Raw genomic sequence first — 25391 nt, 5'->3', positions numbered from 1 at the left:
CCGTCTCTGAACTCAAGAGGCGCAAAGCACAAAGTTAAAGAGAGCTTTATGGCCGGCAAACTAAGATCTCACAGAAATAGTGAGTACGGAACATGAGGTTACCCCCAAGTCCTCCAGATTCCTTGCGGTAGAACTCACAGTACAGCAGGTTCCTGGTTCTCTCTGGCCCTCCTCTGGGGAAGCAGTGACTTCTCCAACTGCTGATTTGGGTCCTCTTTTACGGGTTTAGCCTACCTATACATACGGTCCCATCTGCCATTCAGTGAAAGGGGACTGTGCCGTATGGGGGCCAGGGACTCCCAGCTCCACCCATCCTGCGGACACGTCTGCTCTGGAATGAAACACAGCAAGCCCCTCTGGCTGCGGTCCAGAGCCACATTCTCCAACCTGGCCTTCACAGTGATAAAGAGTCATCCAGCCCCCACGGCAGCATCTCAATGGCTTCAATCTCATCTGGGTTATTAGATCCTTAAAAGCCCAACATGAATGAGAAAGAGAAGTGGTGGCCGGACACACAGAGAGCCTGGAACCTAGAGAGGGCGAGTGACAAGGGAAGAGCTTTCGTTTGCAACAATGCCACCGGTCTGGCCTGGTACCTTGAGGGTATAAAGCGTTTCCATTAAGCTGGTATACTCGGCAGGGTTCTCTTTCTGCAGGTAATTATATTCCTGCCATGGGTTCTTGGCAGAGCTCTTCTTGTCTGTCAAGATGCTATCCTGAAAACCAGCCAGGCTCCGTGGGCTGTAGGAGTCAGACAGATACTTCCCCGCTGTGGACAAAATCCTGTAATGAAAGTGACAACCATTACGCCCCAGGCTATCTGCACGGAGCTTGTTTTCTCTGAGCAGTCAGACAGCTCCTTTCTAAACTGTAAGACACCTAATGAGGCAGCAGAATTAAGGTCCAGCTCATAGGGCAGAAAGACATCCTTCATCATGTAGGAGTGACCTGGACCTCAGGTGCACAGTGGAAACAAGGCGTTTCTGTTTCCTACTTAACACCCATGCCACCTTCCTAAAGTGACACACAGCCTACCCAAGGGCAGCTCTCAGGTACTGCCATCTGGGACACTGTGTACATTCTATGTGGACCACTCTTGCTATATGAGCATCGCAGTGTGGAATGACCAGATGCCAGGATGAGCCACCAGCACTACAGTCACAGAGACCACTGGGCAGGGCAGCAGGTGAGTTGGTCCCCGGAGAAGAGTGACGACTTGCCACATGCCTCTTACCCACGGGATGCACCTGTCCCACACATGCTAACTGCCTGCTGGGGAAATGCGGTTAAGTGTGCACAGAGGAAGGAAAGCTACAATTCCACCTATTTCCTCAATTCATATCTTTTTCACAAGTTGTTATTCACTCCTCTGCCCTGGGAACTTGGACATTTATACTGGATTCCCAAAACCTGATTGTTCATTTGAGCTGTCCTACTATGACATTTTCCTGGTGGAAATACAGATGCCCCTGGTCTTATGATGGGGTTATGCCCAACAGCCCTTCATAAGTTGAAAATATCCTAAGTGCAAAGAGCATCTGATACCCCCAACCTACTGGACACCTTCGCCCACAACAGCACATTGGAGAGTATCGGCTGTCTTCCCTCATGATCACGTGGCGAAGGGGAGCTGTGCCTCACTGTTGCCGCCAGCATCACGAGAGAAGATCATAGCCTGAAAATCACTAGCCCAGAAAATATCAAAATTCAAGACTCAGTGTGGTTTTTACTGGATGGCCAGTCCTTTCAAACCACCATAAAGTCAAAAACCATGAGCAAAGCCATAAGCCAGGGACCCCCTGCAACAGTGTTCCAAAGTGGGTGGCGGACACCAGGAACCCACAGAGAAACTGCAGCACTCTCCCTGTGTCTCACCCAAGCTGCCCAGGACTCGGGAAATCTCTCAAGGGACACCCAACCCAGCCCCACTTCACTCAGGCCATAAATCACAAATGACTCCTTCTGCAAAGAGGTGATCCTAAGAGCCTGGTGGCAATGTCAGCTCTCACTGCCACAGAGAGGAGTGTTCTGAGCAGTTGCTCTGCCCCCGGGAGTGGTCCTGGTAGGAGTGTGGGTTCTGAAGAGGAGATTGATGGGGAGATAAGATAAGCTTTACATGCCACACATGCTGTGCAGCCTCCCAGACAGGGACACAGCTGGCGACTGTCCCTTTCCAGGCTTGGAGCTACTAGGATGACATCACTCCCTTTAGAGGCTGCGTGGCTACACCCAGGCTGCTCTCCTCTTTAGCCAAGGTGGAGCCCAGGCTCCCGCTTCTCTCTGGGCTGCAAAACGCAGTTAGAGAGGCTCCTCCCTCACCCATCGCCTTCCCTTCGCCTCCTAACCAGAGCCTTCCTTACCCTTTAGATGGTGAAAGATTAAGAAAGATCTGTATGTCCTGATGAGAAAAAGATGGCTGATAAACACACTCAAAGAAATGCCAGCATAAGGGCAGACACTGGGGACACTCACAGGCTCCGATGACTCAGGTGACATCAGGGTTCAAATCAGTGCCTCTCGGACACAGCTACTTCTGCAAACAATTTTTTAACCTAGAAGGTTATTATCTATACCAAATTCTATGCCTCAATATTCCTTTATCTATAAAAATGAAGATAAGAGTAGTACCCACTCTGCAGCCTCTGGGAGGATTAATTGGTTAATTCATGTAAAGCTCTTAATGGGTGACAGAGCTCAGTAAGTGTTACAAAGTGGGAAGGGGAGACAGGCATAACCTCGGCTAAGGTAGGAAGATCACAAGTTCAAGACCAACCTGGGCAACTTAGTAAGACACTGTCTTAAAATTTGGGGGGTAGGGGAGAGGAGGGCTGGGGATATAGCTCAGTGGTTAGACTGCTTGCCTAGTATGCATAAGGCTCTGGGTTCAAATAGCAAAAAAAAAAAAAAAGTGGGCGGATTATTAATAGTGTTTTCTGGAGAGTAGGATTTTTAGGTGAGTAGATTTTCAGTTTTTATTTCATGCACTTGAGTACTATTTGGAGTTTTGCAATGACAAATTATAATTAAGAAAATAATGTGCTACATGCATTTATTTTAACTATGGAAGTGTAAATTTTCACCTCCTCCTAGAGTCCGCTGATCAACCCAGACCTACGCAGCCCTTCCATCGCAGGCTCCCGAGTGCGCGTGTGTGCTGGGGGTGCCAGTGACTTCATTTACGTCACTTACACACTTTCCATTACACGCCTGTGCTGCTTTGGTTTTAGTCTCTTCAGGAAGTCACCTCATTTCTGTGCTGGGGCTTATCAACAATGATAGCTGCTCCCCTCTCCTGCTGTCCACCACGGGCTGTCCATGGGCTCAGAAATGAAGGAAGGCCAAGGGCTGTGACAAGACACGGCCAACGGAGTGGAAGTCCCAAGGCCACTCTGACCTTTCGCAGCGGCCATGCCCACCTCCCATCCGGCTCCCACAGAGCCTCAGTTTACATTTCACTTGGCACCAGAACCTCCCATCACCCAGAGGTGACTTCAGGACAGTGAAGCGTCCTCTAAGAGGAGGGTCAAGGGCTGCTGCTAGGCCCTCAGGTAGGACACAGCTATCCTCCCCTCCACTCCAAGGGGTGAGAGAAAACAGCCGTGCAAGGCAATGAGGGATTGAGCCCGAAGAAAGAAGGAAATGTGGGAAGTTGGCGCCCTTTGGAGGGAAGAACGGCCCAGTGGGGCCATCCTGGGTCAAGTGAAAGACCTAGCGGCACCGAGGAGCGGGGATAGACGGGGCTCTTCCTAGAGGAGGCCCCACAATTCTCCTTAAACACACATGGGCAGCACTGGACTTTACTGCAGGCCCTGGGAGACTGTCTGGGTGCCCTGCTTTATGGGATGGTCCAGGGTCCTTACTCACCACTGTAACACTGGCTATGGGGAAATTATTCTGAGCCCAATAACTGACTTGACAAACAATCAGTGAGCGCCCAGCCCAGACATAATTTGGAAACAACATGTACTGTTTCCTCCTTTAGGCTGAGACCTCCACAGCTAACTAAATCCATGTGACTATTGCCAGTAGAACAGCCTTGCCCTTTATAGGTGCTCAATAAATGTTTAATGATGACAATAATGACACCTCATGTCTAGGGACAGACAGTTCATGAGCTTTCAGATTTGACCATATGCTGCCTTGCTGCAGTGTCTACTGGATCGAGCTCCTCCCACCAAGATCCCCAGGGCCTGCCCGACAGTGACACCCACTCCTACCTGTTGGCGAGCTGCTGCTCAAAGTCCCCACACTGCCGCAGGAGCTCTCCACAGGTGGCTATGATCCTAAGGACAAAAAGCACTCAAGTCCAAGCACCTAGAATGCCACCATTTACCAGACAAACACCGTCTCATTCATAAAGATCCTAACTATTCACTCCTTTTGGTGGAGCTGTGCTCAGGTGAAGTTGCTAGGCATTCGCTGGCCCACCTGAGCCATTTCGTTAATTAATAATTAATGTAAAGGGTACAGGCTGGTCCCTTCCAATACCTTCCATTTCACTAGCATCTCAGTTATGAATCACAATTCTATCCAAGTGCTTTTACATTCCAAAAATATTGGGCTTTGTCTTTGAGAAAATGGGTTGGAAATATTCCATATAATTTAAAAATTCAAATGTATTATTTAAAATTTGTTAGATGCCTATTTTTAAGACATAGAAAACTGTTTTGATACTAGAAGTCTCTCTCTCCCTCTGATCACATGAAAGGCAGATGAAGATTAATCCATTTGTTTCTCAGAGATAAGCCTGAGTGACCATCCTGTCTGTATTTCATAATCCTTTAATTTTTAAGTAATTTTATGCCAGGCCTCAAACTTCAGCTAGAGTCCTTCAACAGCAAACTCATAATGTCAGGACAAATCCAAGGATTAAAAATATCTTAAGTCTAGTTAACTTTTAACTTTCTCTAAAAGCACCTATCATCACCAGGGTATCAAGGCATTCCATCATAAGAAAGATTTATGAGAAAGTAAAATATTCCACTCGCCTCAGGTGCAACAGAACAAACTTGAGCAGAATATTTCCCAGTAGGCCAAGCCACCACAGATGACAGGGGACACAGTTAGCATCTAGAACATTACATTTCATTAAAAATTAAAAGTCGGCTGGGGTTGTAGCTCAGTGGGAGAGCGCTTGCCTGGCATGTGCGACACTGGGTTTGATTCTCGGCACCACGTATAAATAAGTAAATAAAGGTCCACTGACAACTAAGAAATATTTAAAATATAAAATAAAAGTCCAAAACAGAGTCCATGAGGTGATGATCCAAAATGGTCCGGGGTGGTCCTGGATCTCTCCTGACAGCCTTCAGTGGGTCTGGCTGTGCTCTGGCAGGGGTCACTGCATTGCAAACTACACGTGTCACCAGTACTTGGGCCGGGGATCAGGCAAGAAATGTAAGTGGGTGAACTGGGCCAGGTGAAGAACATACAGCCACGAGGAACGGCTTTAAAGAACTTCTAGATGTCTTTTTATCTGAGCCTAACAGTAAGTTGTTGGGCCACTTGGGAGCAGAGAAGCTTAGCACTAGGGAGAACACACGCCAGTCTAATAGGGACCTCGGCTGCCGCCTCCAGTGCAACACTGAGACAATGCAGGCACGGTAACACCAAAGCTTCCTTCCAATTTTGAAGACGACATTAGAAATCTGGGTGATGTTAAATCTGGTTTGCAAATGTTGGCGACTAATCCAATTTAAATGGTTTGATCAAAAAACATGTCTGCAGGGCAAATTAGCCATGGACCAGCAGTCTGTACTCTCCAGCTAGACATGTCCAGGGCCAAACCTTCCCAGGTCACTGCTGACTGTACTCCCACCAGTCCTAAGGGCTTGGAGCAACAGGGTGCCTACTCAGTGGCCCACAGGTCACACGGGCTACCCAGGATCTGGCCACTGACAATGGTTTGAGAAGGTCACCTTGATGCCTTTCACAGAACTTTTGTGTGACCCTTTCAGGACAGACAATGTTGTACCAGTAAATGCTATGGTTCCTAGATCCAGGGGCAGGATCACTGTTCATCCTCTAAAATAGAAGCAACAAATCATTTCGGGTCTGCAAAAGCTATTGGCTACAGGAAAAAACCTCACACCAAACATAAAAAATTTAAGTCATTAAACAAGACGGAGCTGGGCACAGTGGCAAACACCTGTAATTCCAGTGACTCAGGAGGCTGAGGCAGGAGGATTTAAGTTCCAGGCCAGCCTGGGCAACTTAGTGAGACCCTTCTCAAACTAAAAAATAAAAAGAGCTGGGGAGGTGGCTCAGTGGTAGAGGGTCCCTGGGTTCAACCGCCAATACCCCCTCAGAAAAAGAGAGGATGAAGCTTTCCTAAGGAACTTTATCTTATGAGCGGCGGAGTCTTCCTGGTGTTTTGTTACTGTTGTTGGTTGGTTTGGTTTGGTTTTTATTTCTTGATTTGTTTGCAGAACCTAGAGTACTAGCTTTTTTAAAAAGGCAGTTGAAAAGCTGGGTGTGGTGGCCCTGTCTGTGATCCCAACTACTCAGGAGGCCAAAGCAGGAGGTCACCTGGGTGACTTAGCAAGACTCCATCTCAAAATAAAATTAAAAGGGTTGGGGATGTAGGGCACTCCTGGGTTCGATTCCAGTAACATGGAAAAAAAAAAAGGCAGTGAAAGAGAAAAATGAACGCTTATAACACATTCATTGTCTCTATATACCACTTTATGGACAATCATGCTTACTACATTAGACCCAGGCTTAGATGGCAATCCCCATGTTACCTAATGGAGTTCTGAAAAGCTGTCCAATCCTCTTGAAAAAGGGAGTTGGGAGGAATATCGTCCAGTTTGCATTTCTTTCGTATGGACTGGAGGGCATTGGTGAAATCAGACACGTACCTAGAGGGCAGGGGAAAACGACAGGGGTGAGTAAGTTCCGACTCCAAGGACGCCTGCAATGTACAGCTTTGGACAAATTGCTGATCACCTGGAGGACGTCTGTAGAGGCTCCCGCCATGGGAGGGGCTCACTCATCAGCCTCTGACCACAGAAAGTCCTAACCACCTGGCAGAGCAGCTATGAGAGACGCTCAGGGTGAAAAGGAAGGTGACAGTCACCAAGTTGACTCCAACGACCAGTCAGGTGGGAGGCAATGCTGGTGAATTTCCCCTCGTCCTAACAGATGCACTTCTTGGGAAGCAAATTGGAAGAACTACTTTGAAACACATGGGTCTCCTGTAATAACCGAATGTGACCTAGGGCACTGCAAGGCAGCCGCTGACGTCCGGGTATCCCCTGCATTTAGATGCAGCGGCCGTGGCAGGCAGATTAAACTCCACAGCAGGCAAGGGCCCCACTTCATCAGCACAGGACGGTAAAGGTGGGTTCAAAGCCAGAAGACCCTCCCTCACAGGCCGCCGTCGGCTCTCGCTGCACATACATCTTTCTTTCATGGCACCTTCCACGCTACAGTGAAACAACTTATTTCGAGCATGTTTGCTTAACGTGTGCTGCTGTGGTGACTATAGGTCTGTGTGACAGGGACTGTGCCGCTGGACGGAGGAACCAGCCCTGGGCTGGGCATCAAGGAAACACCGAAAATGGTTCCTGAAGGAAGGACAGACTTCCCTGCAGCGCTGGAAAGTGCCTCCGTGATGTCTTCTGTATCACCTCACGGAGTTGTTATGGTGATAAAATGAAGTATGGAGTAATACACATTCTCTGGAGAGCATAAGATGACAGTTGTGGGATGGGGTGTCTCTAAGGACGTACACTTCTTGGAACATGAACAAATCAGTGCATGTCCTTGGGAGGGTGTGGTGACAAGGATGAAGTGGGGGTCATGTCCTCTGGAAACCAAAACTTGTCACTTTGGGTGCATCTCAAGAAGCCTTACCTCTCTCCCCTCTAAAGCAAAAGCTCCGAGTGAGGACAGTAGAACATGATGACCCAGGGCCTGAAAATTACCTTTGCGTAGTGGAGAGAAAGGCCCTTCAGAGAACCAAGTCGGGGCTGGGGCTGGGGCTGAGTGTAGAGCGTGTGCCTAGCAAGGGGGAGGCGCTGGGTTCCATCCTCAGCACCGCATAAAAATAAATAAATAAATAAAGGCACGTGTCCATCTACAACTAAAAAATATTTTAAAATAAATTAAAAAGAACCACGAGGAAGAAACCGCCTCAGACCACGTTCCCCGCTGCAAATGACACCGCTGCTCCCTCCACAGGGGCCTTCAGGCTTCAAAGCAGAAAGCCACACGCCCTCGTTCCAGGGAGGGCACCTTCCTCCTGGGGGAATTAGCAGGGCAGAGGCCTCAAGGGCAAATCCAGGGCAAGGTCCAAAACATCCGACTTCAGCTGTGGGAGGTGAGACAACTGTGCCACCACCCTGCACCGTGACAAGCAGGCACAAGAAGAAAACGCCATCCACAGGCCCACGCTCGGCAGAAGCCCCCATGACAGCGTCCCCTGGGGGGGTGAGCAAGCAGGACATCTCATTATCCTTCCACCCAGAACTCGAAATGGGTCGATCATGAAGTCTCTGAGGAGAGGGTAGCCTTTGTCACATTTTTTTGTCTTCAAATTCTCCAATTCTCTCTCACTGTACACACTTCCAAGTGTCTACAGGTGAGAGTCGCTGTGTTAGGGGTTTTAATCACATGCTTTGCTTAATATTCAAAACCACGATGAAAAGAAGGTATTATTACCATCAATTTACTCAGAAGGAAGACATTAAGACTCAGAGAAGAGCGATGACGTGCCCAGGAGCCCAACCAGTAAGTGCCAGGGCCTGAAGGCTGGTTCAACTCCAGGACCTCCCACCCAGCACAGCTGCGGAGCCCCCCATTCAGCAGCCACAGGGTCCGCTGTGTTCTGCAGTTCCCCTCTAGTGCAAGCCAGACCAATCCGCTCCACCCTCCTTCGCCTGCCTTCCAAATGCCCTACCCAAGCCCTCCTCACCACTGAGCAACGTCCCATCTGAACCCTGCTCAAGTCAGCTTCAACCTGATTTTCCTAACAGTATAAACATCGGCTATTTTAGTAACTCCCAGAACTTCCCTCCTAGAGGAGGTGACCTGAGTTCACCATACATCCTTGTATAGAGTTTGGATTTTTAATATGGACATGTACTATTTTTAAAAACAAAGTAAACAAAATAATGAACAGAAGAACTAAAAGTAAAAGTCTACTAGCAAAAGCTCAGAGGAACAGGAATTAGAAAAACAGCCTTGAGAAATCTCAAGACTCACCTTTCTTGTGGAGATAACAGTTAAAGTTTATTAAAAATTTTTTTTCCTTAAAGTTTACAGGGAAGAATCAGAAAACTAAAAGCAAAATGTCAAAACTGGTTACTAATGAAAAAGACTAAAAAGTGGGTAGGAAGGGAAGAAGACTTTCACATTTTTATGTCTTTTCACATTTCAGGGGGAATTATTTCTAATTTTTTTTTTTTTTTTTTTTTTTTTTTTTTTTAACTATTTCATAATAAAATTCTTAGATCAAGAAAATCTGGGCTGGGGATATAGCTCAGTTGGTAGAGTGTTTGCCTCGCATGCACGAGGCCTTGGGTTCAATCCCCAGCATCACAAAAAAAAAAAAAAAAAAATCTTTCACAAAACCCTGATGGTGGCAGAGAAAGCTAAAACTTGATTTGATTAAATTTGCTGCTGCTGCTTCTCTTTCTGGGAACACATCTGGCCCATCCGGACACAGCTCCAGTCCTCGATGCCGACACTGCGCTGCCCTGCAGAGGTGCTGACAGCCCTGGCAGTGACCGAGTGCTCTGGCTCAAGAGCCCTTGGAGCTCACAGGGCAAGCTCGGCATTTCTGGAATGACAAGAGCTTTCTAAACTTCCCACAGCAAAACTGCTTCGGTGCCATACAGGGAGTTCTGAGACTCAGGGCAACTTCATTCTGGAACAAACTACCAAGGGGGCCCCTTGGAAAGCCTAAGAACGTCCTGTCCATAAAGTAAGACTGGAGCATGTAACCTGAGGACCCTTGCACCTCAATTACACAGGTCAGAGGACCCAGCTCACACAGCTTTCTTCTTCTTCTTTCTGACAAAAGGTCATTTAACTTCCCTTTGGGAAACAGTTTGTGTGTGCATGCGCATGCACACAGGCGTGCACACTGGGAACTGTGACCCAGGGCTTTGCACATGCTAAGCAGACATTCTACCACTGAGCCACACCCACAGACCCTTCGGTAACAGCTTTACTGTGATATAATTCACACACAATGCAACAGTTTTTAGTGTATTCCCAGAGGTGCAAAACCACTGCCACAACTTTAAGCTGTTTTCCTCATCCCAGAAGAAACCCAACCCTTCAGTAACCGCCTGCCACCTTCTCTCAGTTCCCCTGGCCCCAGGCCCGTTACAGACTTGCCTACTCTGGGTAATTCATATAGATGGAATGCTATAATGCGAACTGTTGTGACTGGCTTCTTTTACTTAGCATGATGTTTATATTGCTTATTTTATATTTTTAATTATAACAGAATATATGAATTTGTACTCATTGATTTAAAAAAAAAAAATAACCAGTAAAGCTAAATCCCCTATGACTACCATCCCAGTTCTCCATTTCTCCAAAGATAATCACTGTTTGGAGTGTCTTGGGGTAAAACACGGGGTAGAAGTTCAGCAGAATTTTTCTGTTAAGATCCAGATGGTAAATTTGTTTTCTCTGTGCTGGGGATTGAACACTCGGCCTTGCACATGCTAGGCACGCCTCTACCACTGGGCTACACCCCAGCCCCCTGACAGCAAATACTTTTTAGATTTTTGAGTCACAAGGTCTCTGTCCCAGCTACTCAGCTCTGCCTTCATGGTGGGAAGGAGTCATATGCTCCAGGCAGGTGAATGGGAATGGCTGTGTTCCAATAAAACTTTATTTAAAAAAACAGATGGCAGGCCAGATTTGATTCACGAGTTGTAGTTTGCCCACTACTATTCTATAGGAATATAAAATACATTTTACAAGCTCTAATACTTTTTTTTTTTTTTTTTTTGCGGTACTGGGGATCGAACTCAGGGCCTTGTGCTCTCCAGGCAAGCACTCTACCAGCTGAGCTATCTCCCCAGCCCTAAAATACATTTTAAAGTATAAAAAAGAAGACCTATGACAGGGACAGCACTCCTGGTTTTTTTTTTTTTAAGTAAAGTTTTATTGGAACAAAATCACTTCTGTTCATTTCTGCATTGTTTAAGACTATGCTACAAAGGTCTCTATTATAGCACAGACTATAAGATCCCAAAAGACTAAAAGATTTACTATCTGTCTCTTTTCAGAAAAATAGCAGTCTTGATATAGAACACATACTACATGTTCTTTTTGCATAATATATTAACTTTCTACATGATTCTGCAACTTGCTTTTTTTCACTCAATAATGTTTTTGAGATCCATCCATGTTGACATGTGCAGATCTAATTCACACTTTGCCACATAGGGTTACCTCGTGAATATACCACATCTTATCTAGCCACTGCCTAATGGATGGTCATTTAGGCTGCTTCGAATGTCCTACCTTTAGACATGAGGCTGCAATGAACATCCTTAAGAACATCCCCCTGGGCTCTGGGACAGTGTTTCTCCAGGGTTCACAACAGGTTCACAACACACGTATTTTTAATTGGGACAGACAGCGCCTTCCCAACAAGGCCCACCCTGTTCTAGTTTCCCAAACCTTACTTGGCAAAGAGGGATTTCAGGGCTGACAGCAGGCCGCAGGTCCCCAAGCCGTTAGTGAATCTGGCACATCTGTCAACAGCGGCAGATGCTAGACCAAAGAGCTTGTTCACAGAGTGGCTCAGCTCCTGCACACAGTCAATCACTTCCCCATGCTCCTGGTCAGAGACAGACAAGCGGAAGTCACATCAGACTGGACAATACCTGGGTACACAACATTAACACAGGCAGCCCACCCAGCCCTCTCCTCTCTGGAAAAATCACTTAGGGATATTGGAAATATTGTCCCCAACCAGCTCTTCTAGAGTCTGAGCCCCATGGGGAAGGACAGCTGATGTGATCAATGACACCACGGAAATTAACACATGGCTGAAAAGCATGACTAAGTGTCTAGGCTATCCTTACATTTTTCATCTCTTTCCCCTTTTCCTGTGATTATTAAGATGGTACTTCTCCCTCTGGGTCTCGAGCTAGGATTCTAATTCTCCATATCAGTCACTCTAAAAAAATGTAGCAGAAGGAAAATGTTTCCCTCAGGGACAGGAAAGTAACTGAAGCAGAACAGACTTTCTAGGTACACCCTGAGAAAAGAGGAAAAAGGCAAGAGGCAGCGAATTCTTACTTCTGTAAGATCAATCCTTTTTTATTATTATTATTTTTAGTTGTAGGTGGACTCAATACCTTTATTTTATTTTTAAGTGGTGCTGAGGATAGAACCCAGTGCCTCACAGGTAAGAGCTCTACCACTAAGCCACAGTCCCAGCCCAAGATCAACTCTTAACTGTGGACTCACCTCATGCTAGACAACCTTAAGTGATGTGAAAACAAAATCACCTTTGGAAAGGTCATGTCCTCGATCCCCTCCCTCCTGCCTACAGTGACCCTGCCCCCGACAGCACTGTCCATGGATGCTAAGATGCTAAGATGGATGCCATTCACGTCATCTTCTGTAAACAAAAGTCCCTCTTAAAAATAAGATACTAGGGACCTGGGGTCATAGCTCAGTGGTAGAGCACTTGCCTAGCATGTGTGAGGCACTGGGTTTGATCGTCAGCATCATATAAAAATTAATAAGTAAAATAAAGGTATTGAGTCCATCTACAATTAAAAAAATTAAAAAAAAAAAAGTTACTAAATCAGAGCATGATTCCTCAAAGGATTTAGGCCTCTCATTTTGCTAGATCTTTCCTGGGGATTTGAAACCGAACATTGGTAGCGTATTCGTGGCCTCATTTTACATCTCTGTTTTAAGAACCCACGAGGATTTAAAGCCACCCCACTGCTCAGCTCCTTTTTTGTATACTGGATCTCACCCCTGACCCTCTGACAGACTTGGCTGAGAGCTTGGCACATAGAATGCTTCCCAAATGGCCAGTGGTGGCCCTGTGACATTACCAAGGGCACGGCGCTGATCTGGATGAGGAGGTTGCTCTCCTCCATCTCCCCGTACTTCAGCTGGTAGGGTCTATAGGGACCGTACACGGCATCCACCAGCTCCACGACTTTCACCAGGTTGTGCTCCTCTTTAGGGAATTGGAAATAAAAAAGAATAATGAACAAAGAATCTGAAATTAATTGCTAGAAAGCAACAGGAGAGAGATACACGACTGGAACTCTTCCTGTTTTATCTTCAGGGGTGAGTACATTTTGTTAGTCTGCTTCTATATTCAAGGTAGCTTCTTCAACCATCATTTGAATAAATATGTGGTTATATTTGGGCTTCGTGCATTGTGTGCTGAAAGTACAATTAAAGACACTGATTCCCTTAATCCTTGGTAGTTGAGATCTCATCACTTCAATGAAAACTCGGATCATGGTTAGGTTCTGCTACAGAGGAAGGCTCTGAAAGAAGCCTTCCATTGCAAGTGTTCCTAGGGCTTTAAAGGAGCAGAAGAGCCCACATTGAATCACATATAAATTTAAAACATTTGTATCCAAAATGTAAACGTGCTTATTCTACAGTGCAGCAATTCAACTTCTAAGGATTACACCCAAGAAGCAAACAAATGTGCAGGAACACAGTGTACATACAAGAATGTTCAGGAAAACATTGCCACGACAGGAGTTGTGGAAACAATCTAAACGGGTTGAGTAAGTGTAGCAGCCTGCTAACTGATTTCCTCACATCCTCTGCTTCCCTCCAATCTGCCCTCCACACTGAACCCAGAAAAATATTCCCCAACAGAAGCCTGCCTGGTCACATCACCACCCTGCTGGCTACTTCCCCAAGATCTCTACTGCTCTTCAGCTGGAAGTCAAAAATCTTTTCTAGAGCCTACAAAGCCTGACCTTGGGAAGTGCAAGATGGTGGCACTTAGGAGTGAAGGCCCCTGATTATGCACGCAGATGCCTGTTCTCTCAACGATAAAATGGGGGAAATCATGCAAACAATTTTTTTTTTTTTTTTTTTTTTTTGCGGTGCTGGGGATTGAACCCAGGGCCTTGTGCTTTCGAGGCAGGCACTCTACCAACTGAGCTGTATCCCCAGCCCGCAAACAATTTTAAAAGGCTTTTGTGGAGTTGATAAAATGTGTTTGGCATGTAGTAAGTACTCAATAAACACTAGCGATTTTTAATATTACTTCTATAGCCACCTCCTCCTTCACTCTTCCCTCAGCTTCCAGCCTCACGGGAACTTCTGGTCCCATGCTGAGCACCCTGTGTAGAAGGACTGTCTGCTTCCCTATCCCTCCTCATCCAGTTCATTCCTTCAGTACTCAGTCAGCTTGACTCTGTTGGGCTCAATTACCTTTCTTTGTTTATAAATGCTTAGAACCATTTGTTTTTCTTCATGGTACTTATCTAACTTGGAATTATACGTTCACTCAGTGGGATTATCCGATTATCTCCCACTGGAATACACACTGAATGAAAGCAGGGGCTGTGTCTGGTTGTGCTCAGCATTACATCCTCAGCACCCAGAACTTCAGTTCTAGTCCATTTGTGTTTGAATGAGTAAGTGAATAATAGTTTGACCTATTCAGAATGTGGTCACAAAAAATAATTGTGCATGTGCACGCGCGCGCGCGCACACACACACACACACACACACACACACATATTTGTGTATGTATGTATGTATCCTGACTGGGAACCAGGATTCTCACTGCAAGAAATGGGAGATGTAAATGGGCATGCAAAAAGTAAAAACCCAATGGCATTGGATTTGATTGGGAAATATCAGTATAAACTGTCAATTTTTTAAAAGTATGTATTTCCTAGGTCTGTCCATCAAAAGAGCCTAGAAGTAATGATTCTTCAACAACAATGAACACCCTGGGGTCCAGACTTTGGTTTCTAAATACCAATTTCCACTAGAAGAAACCAGGCTCCATGGAAAACAGCTGATTCCAGGCCTGGGGTAAGGGAAAGCACAAGGTATTCCTGGAAAATTCTATACCAAAAAGCAAGGGAACACTCAAAGAATGACAGAGACATGCCAAAAAGATGTAAGAATCAGTGGAAGGGGCACCCACAGTCCAAACATGGAATAATCTGGACATTAAAATGAATGATAACAATGAATCATAACACACTGGATTAAAAAAAATCAAAGAATTCACAGTGACATTAAAGACACAGAAAGAAGGGCTGAGGTTGTAGCTCAGTGTAGAGCACTTGCCTAGCACATGTGAAGCCCCAGGTTTGATCCTCAGTACCACAAGAAAATAAATAAAATGTAGGTATTGTGTCCATCTACAACTAAAAGATTAAAACAGAGAGAGAGAGAGAGAGAGAGAGAGAAACAGAAAGAAAGGAAAATCATTCTTCATAAGAGAACACCAGCAAATAAATGTAGAAGGAATGATATAATTAGGAAATCACCATTTGATAATCAGGACTGTAAGGATTTATTAAGGCAAGGATCATGCTAACTCACTGGGCAATTGTCTCTTGGGGAATGGCATATCCCTGTTGAGCTCACAGTATCGCCCCACAGAATTACCTAATAATTACAACGAGGAAAAGGTAATGACGATGGGAAGATCTGGAGGATACACGAACAACGTGATTAATCTAACCTGTCACCAACAATTGGACATTATGTTTCCTCAGGTGATGCAATGGGAAGTCACATCAGCATCACTACAACATTTTTGCTAAAAATGTTTGAGATAAATCTTCTAAAAAAAAGCCCCAGGATGTGGGACCTTCCACAAGAAAACTACCCCTTCTTCTCCAAAGATGTCACTGTCATGAAAAACAAAAGGAAAAATAAAATGACTGTTCTAGATTAAAAGAGATGAAAGAAACAAGACAATGGAATGTATGTACATTAGCTGGATCTTAGTGGGAGGCAGAGGTGGGGAAGCAGCTATGCAGACATCTGTGGAATTGGGAAAATCTGAGTACAGACTGCACATTAGCTGACAATATGAAATCAGTACTAAATTCTTGGGTGTGTAATGGTAATAAAATATTCTATTAAAACCATATTTAAGTATACAAACATACAGATACTCGTACACAAAATCTGCACATATGTAAAATCCCAAAACGTTGTTCTGGATAGCAGATTGAGGACGATATTTTTCCCTTCCTTGTAGTTTTAGAATTTATCTATAATAAATACGTATTGCTCATTAACTATAAAGTCAATCTAAATTATATTTTTAAAATTTGCTTTCCTTTTCAAAATCTTTTATATTTTAAATTGTATTATGTATGGGTATTTGCTATTAAAATAACAGAAAAATGTTAAAGGTAAAATAAAAGTTAGAAAATATTTCTGAAATACATTTGATAAACCATGGGGAAAAGTCCACCCTATAAGAATCTTTTAGGAGCAAATGTCAAATTTTTAACCGTGGTTATTTCTAGTAAGTAGGATTGTAGGAGACTTTGTAACACATATTTTTGTTGCTTTTTTACAAACATATTTAATAACATTATTTTAAATAAATTGCTCTAAGAAATTAACAAGGAATAGATTAAAACTCCAAGCAGAACAGGCAAATAAGCAATCAAAAGAGAAAAAGATATAATTGTTATAATTTTCAAACTTACTAATAACTGAAGTACATTAAAATAATGCATTATTAATTATCTAAGAACCTGGAAATGATGGAAGAAAAAGAATAGTCTAGTGCTGGTGAGGCAGGAGAGAACTGGTACTTTTATACACTACTATACAAAAATTGGCAGAAACTTTCTAAAGAGTAAAATAGGAAAAACATCTTTAAATTTTCATTTCTTCATGACTGCAATTTTAAATTTATCCTAAGGAATAACCAGAATTGGGTTCAAATACTAATGTGTTAGATAGTTCATAATAGTTTTACTTATAATAGTGGTTAAAAAATTATAAGCCATTGCCAGGTGCGGTGGTACACGGCTGTAATCCCAGTAATTTGGGAGGCTGACAGGAGAATCACAAGTTCAAGGCTAGCTTCAGCAACTTAGTGAGACTCTGCCTCAGAATAAAACATAAAAAAAGGACTGGGGATGTAGCTCAGTGGTAAAGTGTTGCTGGGTTCAATCCCCAGTATCAAAAAAAATAATAATATATAAACACATATATGCACATCTATCTATATATATATATGCCATAGTTATAAAGCAGTCCTTAAAAACTATGTCTTAGGATAACATTTAGTAACATAAAAATAATATCTTATGAGCAAAAAATCTATACTATATACCAATATTTTTAAATATTTTATATATCAGAGTATAATACTTAAACTATATAATATACACATATTATATATATAATATGCACATACATGAGATATATAAAATATATCCTGTTATATATTAATTATTAGATATTTCATATTATAAATATATATTGTTAGTTATTATATAATATATAGCATATGCTAAATATCTTTATTAATGTTTAAGACATTTGAATTACTGGGAATAAATACACTGTTGTCAGGAACTGAGTGATGAAGCTATGGATCATTTTTATTCTCTCTTTTTCTATGTTTCCAAAGTATTTTTAAATTAAAATTAAAACGAAACATCGTTCTGAAACCTCCCGTGGGATCTGACGGAGGTCTAAACTCCCAGGCCCACAACAAGCACTCCTCTATGTGACTCTGCAGACGGTGCTTCTCCCATCTTGGGAAAGTCCACCCCAGTAGGCGGATTGCGACCTGTCCCCCGCCCTGCCTTCACCCCACTCTGCTCCAGCAGGATCCACGGCCTGCACACTCTGTAGCCACCTCGCCAGGGCAGCGTGGTCCTCTGGAAGCCACCCACGTCCACCGTGCCTCTCCCACAACTGCGGCGAGTGTGCCAAAAACAGCCGTGACTCATCGGGAACCCGAACAACAAACACTCCCTGGAATGTACAGGCAATTAAGCACCAATGTAATTAAGGAGAATAACTATTAAATAAACGAAGTGAGTGACACACAGCAGCCACAGGCAGAACGAGGCCCTCCTCAAGCAACTTCCTGATTTGACAGCAGCATGCGTCACGAGGTCTATGATGCCCAAAAATTTATGATGCTTTTAACACACAAGGAAAACAGCTGGGAAGACGCAACATACCGTGCATGGTTTGCCAAATGGGAATGTGGCGTGCCCTTCTCTCAGCCCCTGGGAAAGCCCTTTTTCCACACAGCTACCTGTAGTCCCAACGCGGCTCCGCTGTCAGGACAAACTTGCTGTTGCCCCTTCAAAAGCCCCTATCACCTAGGCATCCTCTTAGACTTACTTTTGAGGCTGAATTGCCTGAGGTTTTATGACTTGAAAGGAAGAGGACACTACCCTCCCCGTGACACTGCTGCCAGCACACTGCCACTTGTGACTACCTGCCCCACTATGAAGCCTCTTCCACATGCTGGGCCACAGCAGAAGTGGCCGTCAGCTCCCCAGAGCAGGTAAGGCTCCTGGACGAGCTGGGGCTAGACAGGTATATTCAACGACCACTTTCATGAGGGCAGTTTTCACGGACAAACCTTCCACAGGTGTTGGGAAGGTAAAGACAGATCCCTCCCATTTCTGTACAGTCACCTGGAAAAGAAAATGAACCCCAGAAGCTGCAAAAACAGCAAGTAAAGACAAGTCGGAGAGGGGAGGGAGGAATGCCTACGTAGGTGGGGGAGCAGCGCCATCTCCAAGCCCTTGGCAAAGTGGGCGGTGGTGTCGTAGAACTCCAGCAGTTTGGTGAGCTCCAGCTCGGGCCCAGCCCTCTCCACGCCAGCGCTGAGGCAGATGGGCAGCGAGGGCACTAAGGCCCCCAGGGTCTGAATCAGCAGCACTGTCACAACCTCGTGAGGGTTCTTGAAAACCTGCAGTGGGAAACAGGTATCTGCATGAGCTCCCACAACCAAGCAGGAACAGTTTTTAAAGAAGCTGTCTTCTGGATCACTCAAAGAAATCCCCCTTAATAGCTAAAAAGTGACTAGTCAAGAGCTGTAGGCCCAAAGTTTCCCTCGCTGCAAACTGAACATGCTCAGAAAGCAGAGTAAGCCAGCAGGACTTGGAACATGCTCGGAACAATGGACAACTTCAAGTCTACTGCTGGCCCAAGCGCCTTCCCATTTTCAGATTTATCAAATGCTTTCATGCAGTATTTAGATGGCCCCAGAAACTGACTGGAGAGGACTATAAAGATACCAGTGGGAAAATGGTGGGGAAAGGAAAAGCAAATTCAGTCTGGCCCGCAGCCTCTCCTTCACATACATCTTCAGTCTTGATGGATTCTCTCAAGGACCGCAGGAGGAGTGTATCTAGACCTGCTGAAATGATTCACTGATGGTCTTTTCTCTCACATTCTATGTACTTTAGATCTCCTGGGGAATTTTTGAATAATGTACATAGTTCATTTAGAAGGGGGTTCTCAACAACGCCAGTATTGACTAAGCACTTTTGTGTGACATCATAACCTACATATGTACAGACATGAAATGAGATACAAGAACTCTTTTTAGGCAAATCCAAGGCTGAAAAAAGTACAAATTTAAAACTATAAAAATTTTATTACAAAATACTTTGAGATAAATTAAAATGAAAAGAGCAAACCAAAACTTACAGCAAAAGCAGGACTGAGAAGGAATACACAGCTGTAGGTGTGTATGATTGAAAAAAAGAAAGATCTCAAGTCCATGACCTAATCGCACACATTAAAGAACTAGGGGGGGAAAGAGTCAATTAAATCCAAAGTTAGCAGAAGAAAATAATAAAAATTAAAGCAGAGATAAATAAGAGAGTAAAAAATCAACAAAAGAAAGTTTACAGCACCAGAAATTGTTTTTTTTTGCAAAAATCAATAAAATTAACTACTTTTACCTAGACTAAGAAAAAAAAAGGATTTAAATTACTAAAATCAGATATAAAATTAAGGCACTGCACCAATTTTTCAGAAATAAAAATTATTATAAGGGAATCTGTGAACAACTATATGCCAACAAACTGAATGAAATGGACAGATTCCTAGAACCACAACCCACCAAAACCGGCTCAGCAACAGAGACTCGGAATCATTCTCTCACTATAATAAGGACAATGAATCAATAATCAAAAACCTCCCCCTCAAAAAAGACCAAAATCAGATGACTTCACTGGTGACTTCTACAAAATGTATAAGAATAATTAAGGCCAACCCTTCTAAAACACTTGGAAAAAACTGAAGGAGAGAAAACATGTTATGATCTGAACTGTGTTCCCCTAATGGTTACAGGTAAGTCACAATCCCAATACCTTGAATGTGACTATATTTGCAGACGAGACCTTTAAAAAGGTAGCAAAGGTGCTATGATGTTCTTTGGGTGGGCTCTAGACTACTATGACTGCTGTTCCTATGCAAAGAAGAGATCGGGACAACAGACACCTATGGAGTCAGGACCCAGGAAGAAGATGGCCTTCTGCAAGCCAAGGAGAGAGACCTCCAAAGCAACCAATCCTGGATCTTGCACTTCAAGACTATTAGAATTTGGTGAAAATTAATTCCTGTTGTTTAAACTACCCAGTCCAAGATTTCTGTTACAACTAACACAGAACACTCACTCTTTGTGGTCAGCACTACCCCAATTCAAAAAGCAGAGAGAAATACTGCAAGAAAACTACAGACCAATGCAAACATCTTCAACAAGATACCAGCGACCTGAATTCAGCAGCACGTTAAAAGGAGTATGCACCATCACCAAATCAGATTTATTCCTGAAATGTAAGAAGAGTTCAATGTACAAAAATTAATCAATTTAATATACCACACTAACAGAATGTAGGGGAAAATACACATGAGCATCTCAATGCAGAAAGAGCACTTAACAAAATTGAATACCCTTTCGTGACAAAACACACAACAAACTAGGAACAGAAGGAAACCTCCTCAAGATGATAGGGCCATAAATGAAAACCCACAGCTCACATCACACTCGGTGATGAGAGACTGAACGCTTTTCCCCCTCTAGGATCAGGAACAAGTCAAAGAAGCCTGCTTTTGCCACTCTATCCAACATGGTACTGGAAATTCTATCCAGAGCAACTGGAAAAGAACAAGAACAAGAAATAAAAGGCATCCACATTGAAAACAGAATTATCTCTGTTTACAGATGACAGGCTTTTATGTGTAGAAAATCCAAAATAATCCACAAAATACTATTAAGAGTTAAAATTCAGCTATGTTGCAGGTAATAACATCAGCATACAAAAATCAATTGTATATCAACACACTAACAATGAACAACCTGAAAAGGAAATTAATAAAACAAGTCCATTTGCAATAGCATCAAAAAGAATCAAATATTTAAGAATAAACTTAACCAAAAAGCTGAACAACTTGTACACTGGAAACTATAAAACACAGCAAGAAATGAAAGAAGACACAAATAAATGAAGACATCCCATGTTCATGAATTTGAAGACCTAATGTTAAGATGTCAATAAAACCCAAAGTCACCTACAGATTGAATGGAATCACTAATCGAAATGCCAATGGGAGTTTGTTTTGGTTTTTTTTGTTTGCTTTTTAAGGAACAGAAAAATCCATTCAAAAATTCATTTGAATGCAGGGGTTTGGATTTATGCAGGCCTGCCCTGGGTCTCTCACAGTGTCCCATGCCAGAGCGAACTACACCCCCAAACCACTGCCTGGCCTCTGTGTCCACAGGCTGCTGGCACTGAAGTTGGCTGCACAGTGGATAAAAGGAACAACAACAAGAACTCATTTGGAAGCTCAAGGAACTCTAAGAAATCAGAATAATCTTGAAAAAGAAGAACAAAGTTGAAAAACTCCCAATGACTTCATGAAGAAAGGGGAACACGTTATAGTCTGAACTGTGTCCCCCTAAAACTTATATGTGAAGTCATAATCCCAATACTTTGAGTGTGACTGAAAGCTTCTTCAAAAGTGAAATGGTAGCATAAGGATAGACATGTAGACCAATGGATTAGACTAGAAAGCCCAGAAACAAACCCATTCATCTAAAGCCAATAGATCTAAACAAGAGTGCCAAGACAGTTTCATAGGAAAATGACAATCAGGGCAATGATTGGTTCTTAGAACACTGGATATCCACATGCAAAAGAAGAAAGGCCCTGATCTTATATTGTGTAAAAAGTTAACTTAAGATGAATTAAAAATCCTTAGCAACTGGTTATAAGGTGGTCATGTACAGGGTTCAAAATAAGTTTGTTCTTTTTAATTCTCAGAGAATTTACAAAACTGCAAAGAACATTTGTTTCCTTTGCCACACCCTACGTTAGACTCCACATAGTGCCACCCTGCTGGAGTCCAAGACAAAAAAATAGGGAAAAGAAACAAACAAATCCAATAAATTGTAAAATGGTCAACCAGTTGCGGATGCTCCAATCTGTATTTCCTGAGCACATCATCCTGCCGGAAGTCAGTGTTAGACTGACACTTGGAAATTTAAAAGTGCCCAATATCAGAGCCCATCATTTTCCCACTGAACTCTCAGATATGTTTTCTGCAACTTCCTACTTCTCTCAATAATGTCTCCACAACCAGGATGAAAACCTCCCATTTGACTTTCCTTCTTTCCATCCCTTTGCCAGTTGCCAACAATTGCTTTAACAGTTGTTCCTTCTTCAGCTTGAACAGTGCCAGCACCATCCTTACCAGGCAAAGGCTCTCACCTTTCTCCCATCTCTCCTTAGCAATTCACCCTACGCATCACCACCAAATTCTTTATTTTTAAATTTACTTCAGAAAGTCACTTATATTTTGTATTTTTAAATATTGCAAGATTTGCCATTAATATTTTGGTGTTCTAGCTCTTTTTCATTGTAGCCATTCTGGTGGGTGTGCAGTAGTATCCACTGTGGTTTTAATTTGCATTTCCCTGATGACTAAGGGCACTGAGCTTCATGTGCTTCATGGCCATTTGTATGTTTTCCTTTGTGAAGTGTCTATTCAAGTCTTCTTCCCATTTAAAAAACTGGGTTGTTTGCCTTTTTTATTATTTAGTTGTAGGAGTACTTTATATATTCTGAATGTAAGTCCTTTGTCAGATACGTTTACAGACATTTTCTTCCAGTCTGTCGCTTGAGCAGAGGTTCTAATTTTGATGAAACCTAATTCGTCAGGTTTTGTTTTGTTCTGGTTTGGTTTTTGTGGTGCTGGGTTTTCCAACCCAGGCCCTCACACATACTAGGCAAATGCCCTACCACTTAGCTACACCTCCAGCCCAGTTTTTCCATGAACGCTTATTGTTCTCTATGCCTAAGGGATCATCACTGAGCCCCAAGTTTTGCAGTCTGTGAACTTCTGTTGTTCTTTGGAAAATAGCCACAGAATCCTTTCTGTCCATTTCAAAAAAGGGAAATCTCTATGGGGCTGGGGCTATAGCTCAGTGGTAGAGTGCTTGCCTAGCACATGTGAGGCACTGAGTTCAAACCTCAACACCACATAAAAATAAATAAATAAAGGTTCACCTTCAACTAAGAAAATATTTAACAACAACAACAAAAAAGGGAAACCTCTAAACATAAGGGGTTTTAATTGATGCTGGCATTTTTTTTAAATGCCACTAGAGGTCTAGAATGACTTTACACATAGACCAACCAATAGGAACTCTCTGGAACACAACCATAATCTAACTTTGCGCCCAACCACCCTCAAGTCATTTGAGTAAGAGCAAAGTGGGTATTAACACAAGAACAGACTTATCAATTTGGGCTACGAAAAGACATTCTGACCCTTCCTTCACTGCATACAAAAGCTAACACAGGATGGACCACAGATCTAAATGTAAAAAGCTAAACTCCTAGCAGGAAACATGGAAGAATATTCCTGAAACTTTAGGACTGGTGATAATTTCTTAGGATATAAGAAAAAACAAAAGTATAGGTTTCATCAAAATTGAAACTTCTACTCAGGGTTGGGGATGTGGTTCAGTAATAGAATGCTTGCACAGTGCCTGCCTAGCACCTGCAAGTCTCTGCGTCTGATCCCCAGCATTGCAAAAAAATAAAAAGTTAAAAAAAAAAAAAAACTCTGCTCAAGTCACAAACTGGAAGAAAATGTGCAGATGTCTACAAAACAAATCTGACAAAGGACTTGTACCCAGACTATATAAAGAACTCCTACAAGTAAATAATAAAAAGGCAAACGACCTAATTTTTTAAAATTTATATATGGTGCTGAGAATTGAACCCAGTGCCTCACACATGCTAGGCAAATGCTCTACCACTGAGCTACAGCCCCAGTCCAACAACCCAGTTTTTTAAATGGGCAAAAGACTTGAATAGACACATCACACAGGAAATCGTACAAATGGCTGTGAAGCACATGAATAGGTGCTCAGTGCCCTTAGTCATCAGGGAAATGCAAATTGAAACCACAATGGGATACTACTGCACACCCACCAGAAAGGCTAAAATTAAGAAGACAACACCTAATGTTAGCAAGGACAGGAAGCAATCAGAACTCTCGCACTGTGTGGGAGTGCAATAAGGACAACCACTTTAGAAAAAAGCCTGGCAGTTTCCTATAAATCCCTATATACACCTGCCCTATGATCTCAGAATTCCACTCCTAGGTGTTTACTCAAGAGATATGAAGACGTGTGTCTTAAAAAAAAAACTTAAAGAGCACAATGTTCAGAACAGCTTTATCCATAATAGCCCCAAACTAGAATTAAACCAAGTCTCCATCAGTAAGAAAGTGGGCAAACAAAATAATGTCTATTTATACCAAGGCAGGTTCTGTGACAAAAGGGAACAAGCTATTTGCATTTTTGAACTAATCAAATGGTATATTTAAGATCACTGCATTTCATAATTTTACTTAAAAAAATATTTGAACTCCAGTTAATTATATGTGTATATATGCATATATATGTTCTGAAATGAATGATATATTTCCAACTTATTTTGAAATGAATCAAAAAGTAAGGTTTGATGAGCAGAGAGACATGGACAAAGGGATAGATCTGTGATAAAGCAAACACAGCAAAACGTTCATTGTCCAACTGTGAGGTAGGTACACAGGTATTCACTGTAGAATTCATTCAGCCTTTTTATATGTTGGAAATTTTTCATACTAAAATACTGGGGGAGGGTCGGGGTATAGTTCAGTTAGAGCACCTGCTTAGCATGTGTGAGGCCCTCAGTCTGATACCCAGCAACAGGGGGAAAAGGGTTCATTTGAAATCTAAGGGAGACACATCCATAGACCCCAGTGCCTTGGCCTCATCTGCACTATTCTGAGCTCCAGGAGATGAAAGCCCACCTGTCATGCTTACATCCCATAAAGAAAATGGGCCACAGGCCAAAGGTATAAATAAGCCTGAACTCATGCCTTACAAAACCAATGGT

General features: G+C 43.0%; 1 protein-coding gene and 1 non-coding gene across 2 annotated transcripts in view; one reads left to right on the top strand and one right to left on the bottom strand.

Moving 5' to 3' along the window:
- Cog7 (component of oligomeric golgi complex 7) overlaps positions 1–25391 on the bottom strand; it is a 62334-nt gene that overhangs the window by 18828 nt on the left and 18115 nt on the right. Inside the window, exons 7-12 of the mRNA XM_047533347.1 lie at positions 18700–18898; positions 13047–13174; positions 11655–11809; positions 6744–6860; positions 4218–4283; positions 597–783 (exon numbers count right to left, since the gene is read on the bottom strand). Of these exons, the coding sequence (XP_047389303.1) occupies positions 597–783; positions 4218–4283; positions 6744–6860; positions 11655–11809; positions 13047–13174; positions 18700–18898 (852 nt within the window). The remainder of the gene's footprint in view (positions 1–596; positions 784–4217; positions 4284–6743; positions 6861–11654; positions 11810–13046; positions 13175–18699; positions 18899–25391) is intronic.
- On the top strand, positions 21619–21750 carry LOC124970840 (small nucleolar RNA SNORA42/SNORA80 family). Its single transcript, XR_007106213.1, has one exon. It is a non-coding gene; the product is annotated as a small nucleolar RNA SNORA42/SNORA80 family (small nucleolar RNA).

This window comes from Sciurus carolinensis, chromosome 18 (assembly GCF_902686445.1).
Source record: "Sciurus carolinensis chromosome 18, mSciCar1.2, whole genome shotgun sequence".
Lineage (NCBI taxonomy): Eukaryota > Metazoa > Chordata > Mammalia > Rodentia > Sciuridae > Sciurus > Sciurus carolinensis.
The sequence above is the reverse complement of the archived record's forward strand: the minus strand, read 5'-3'. Positions and strand labels throughout refer to the sequence as shown.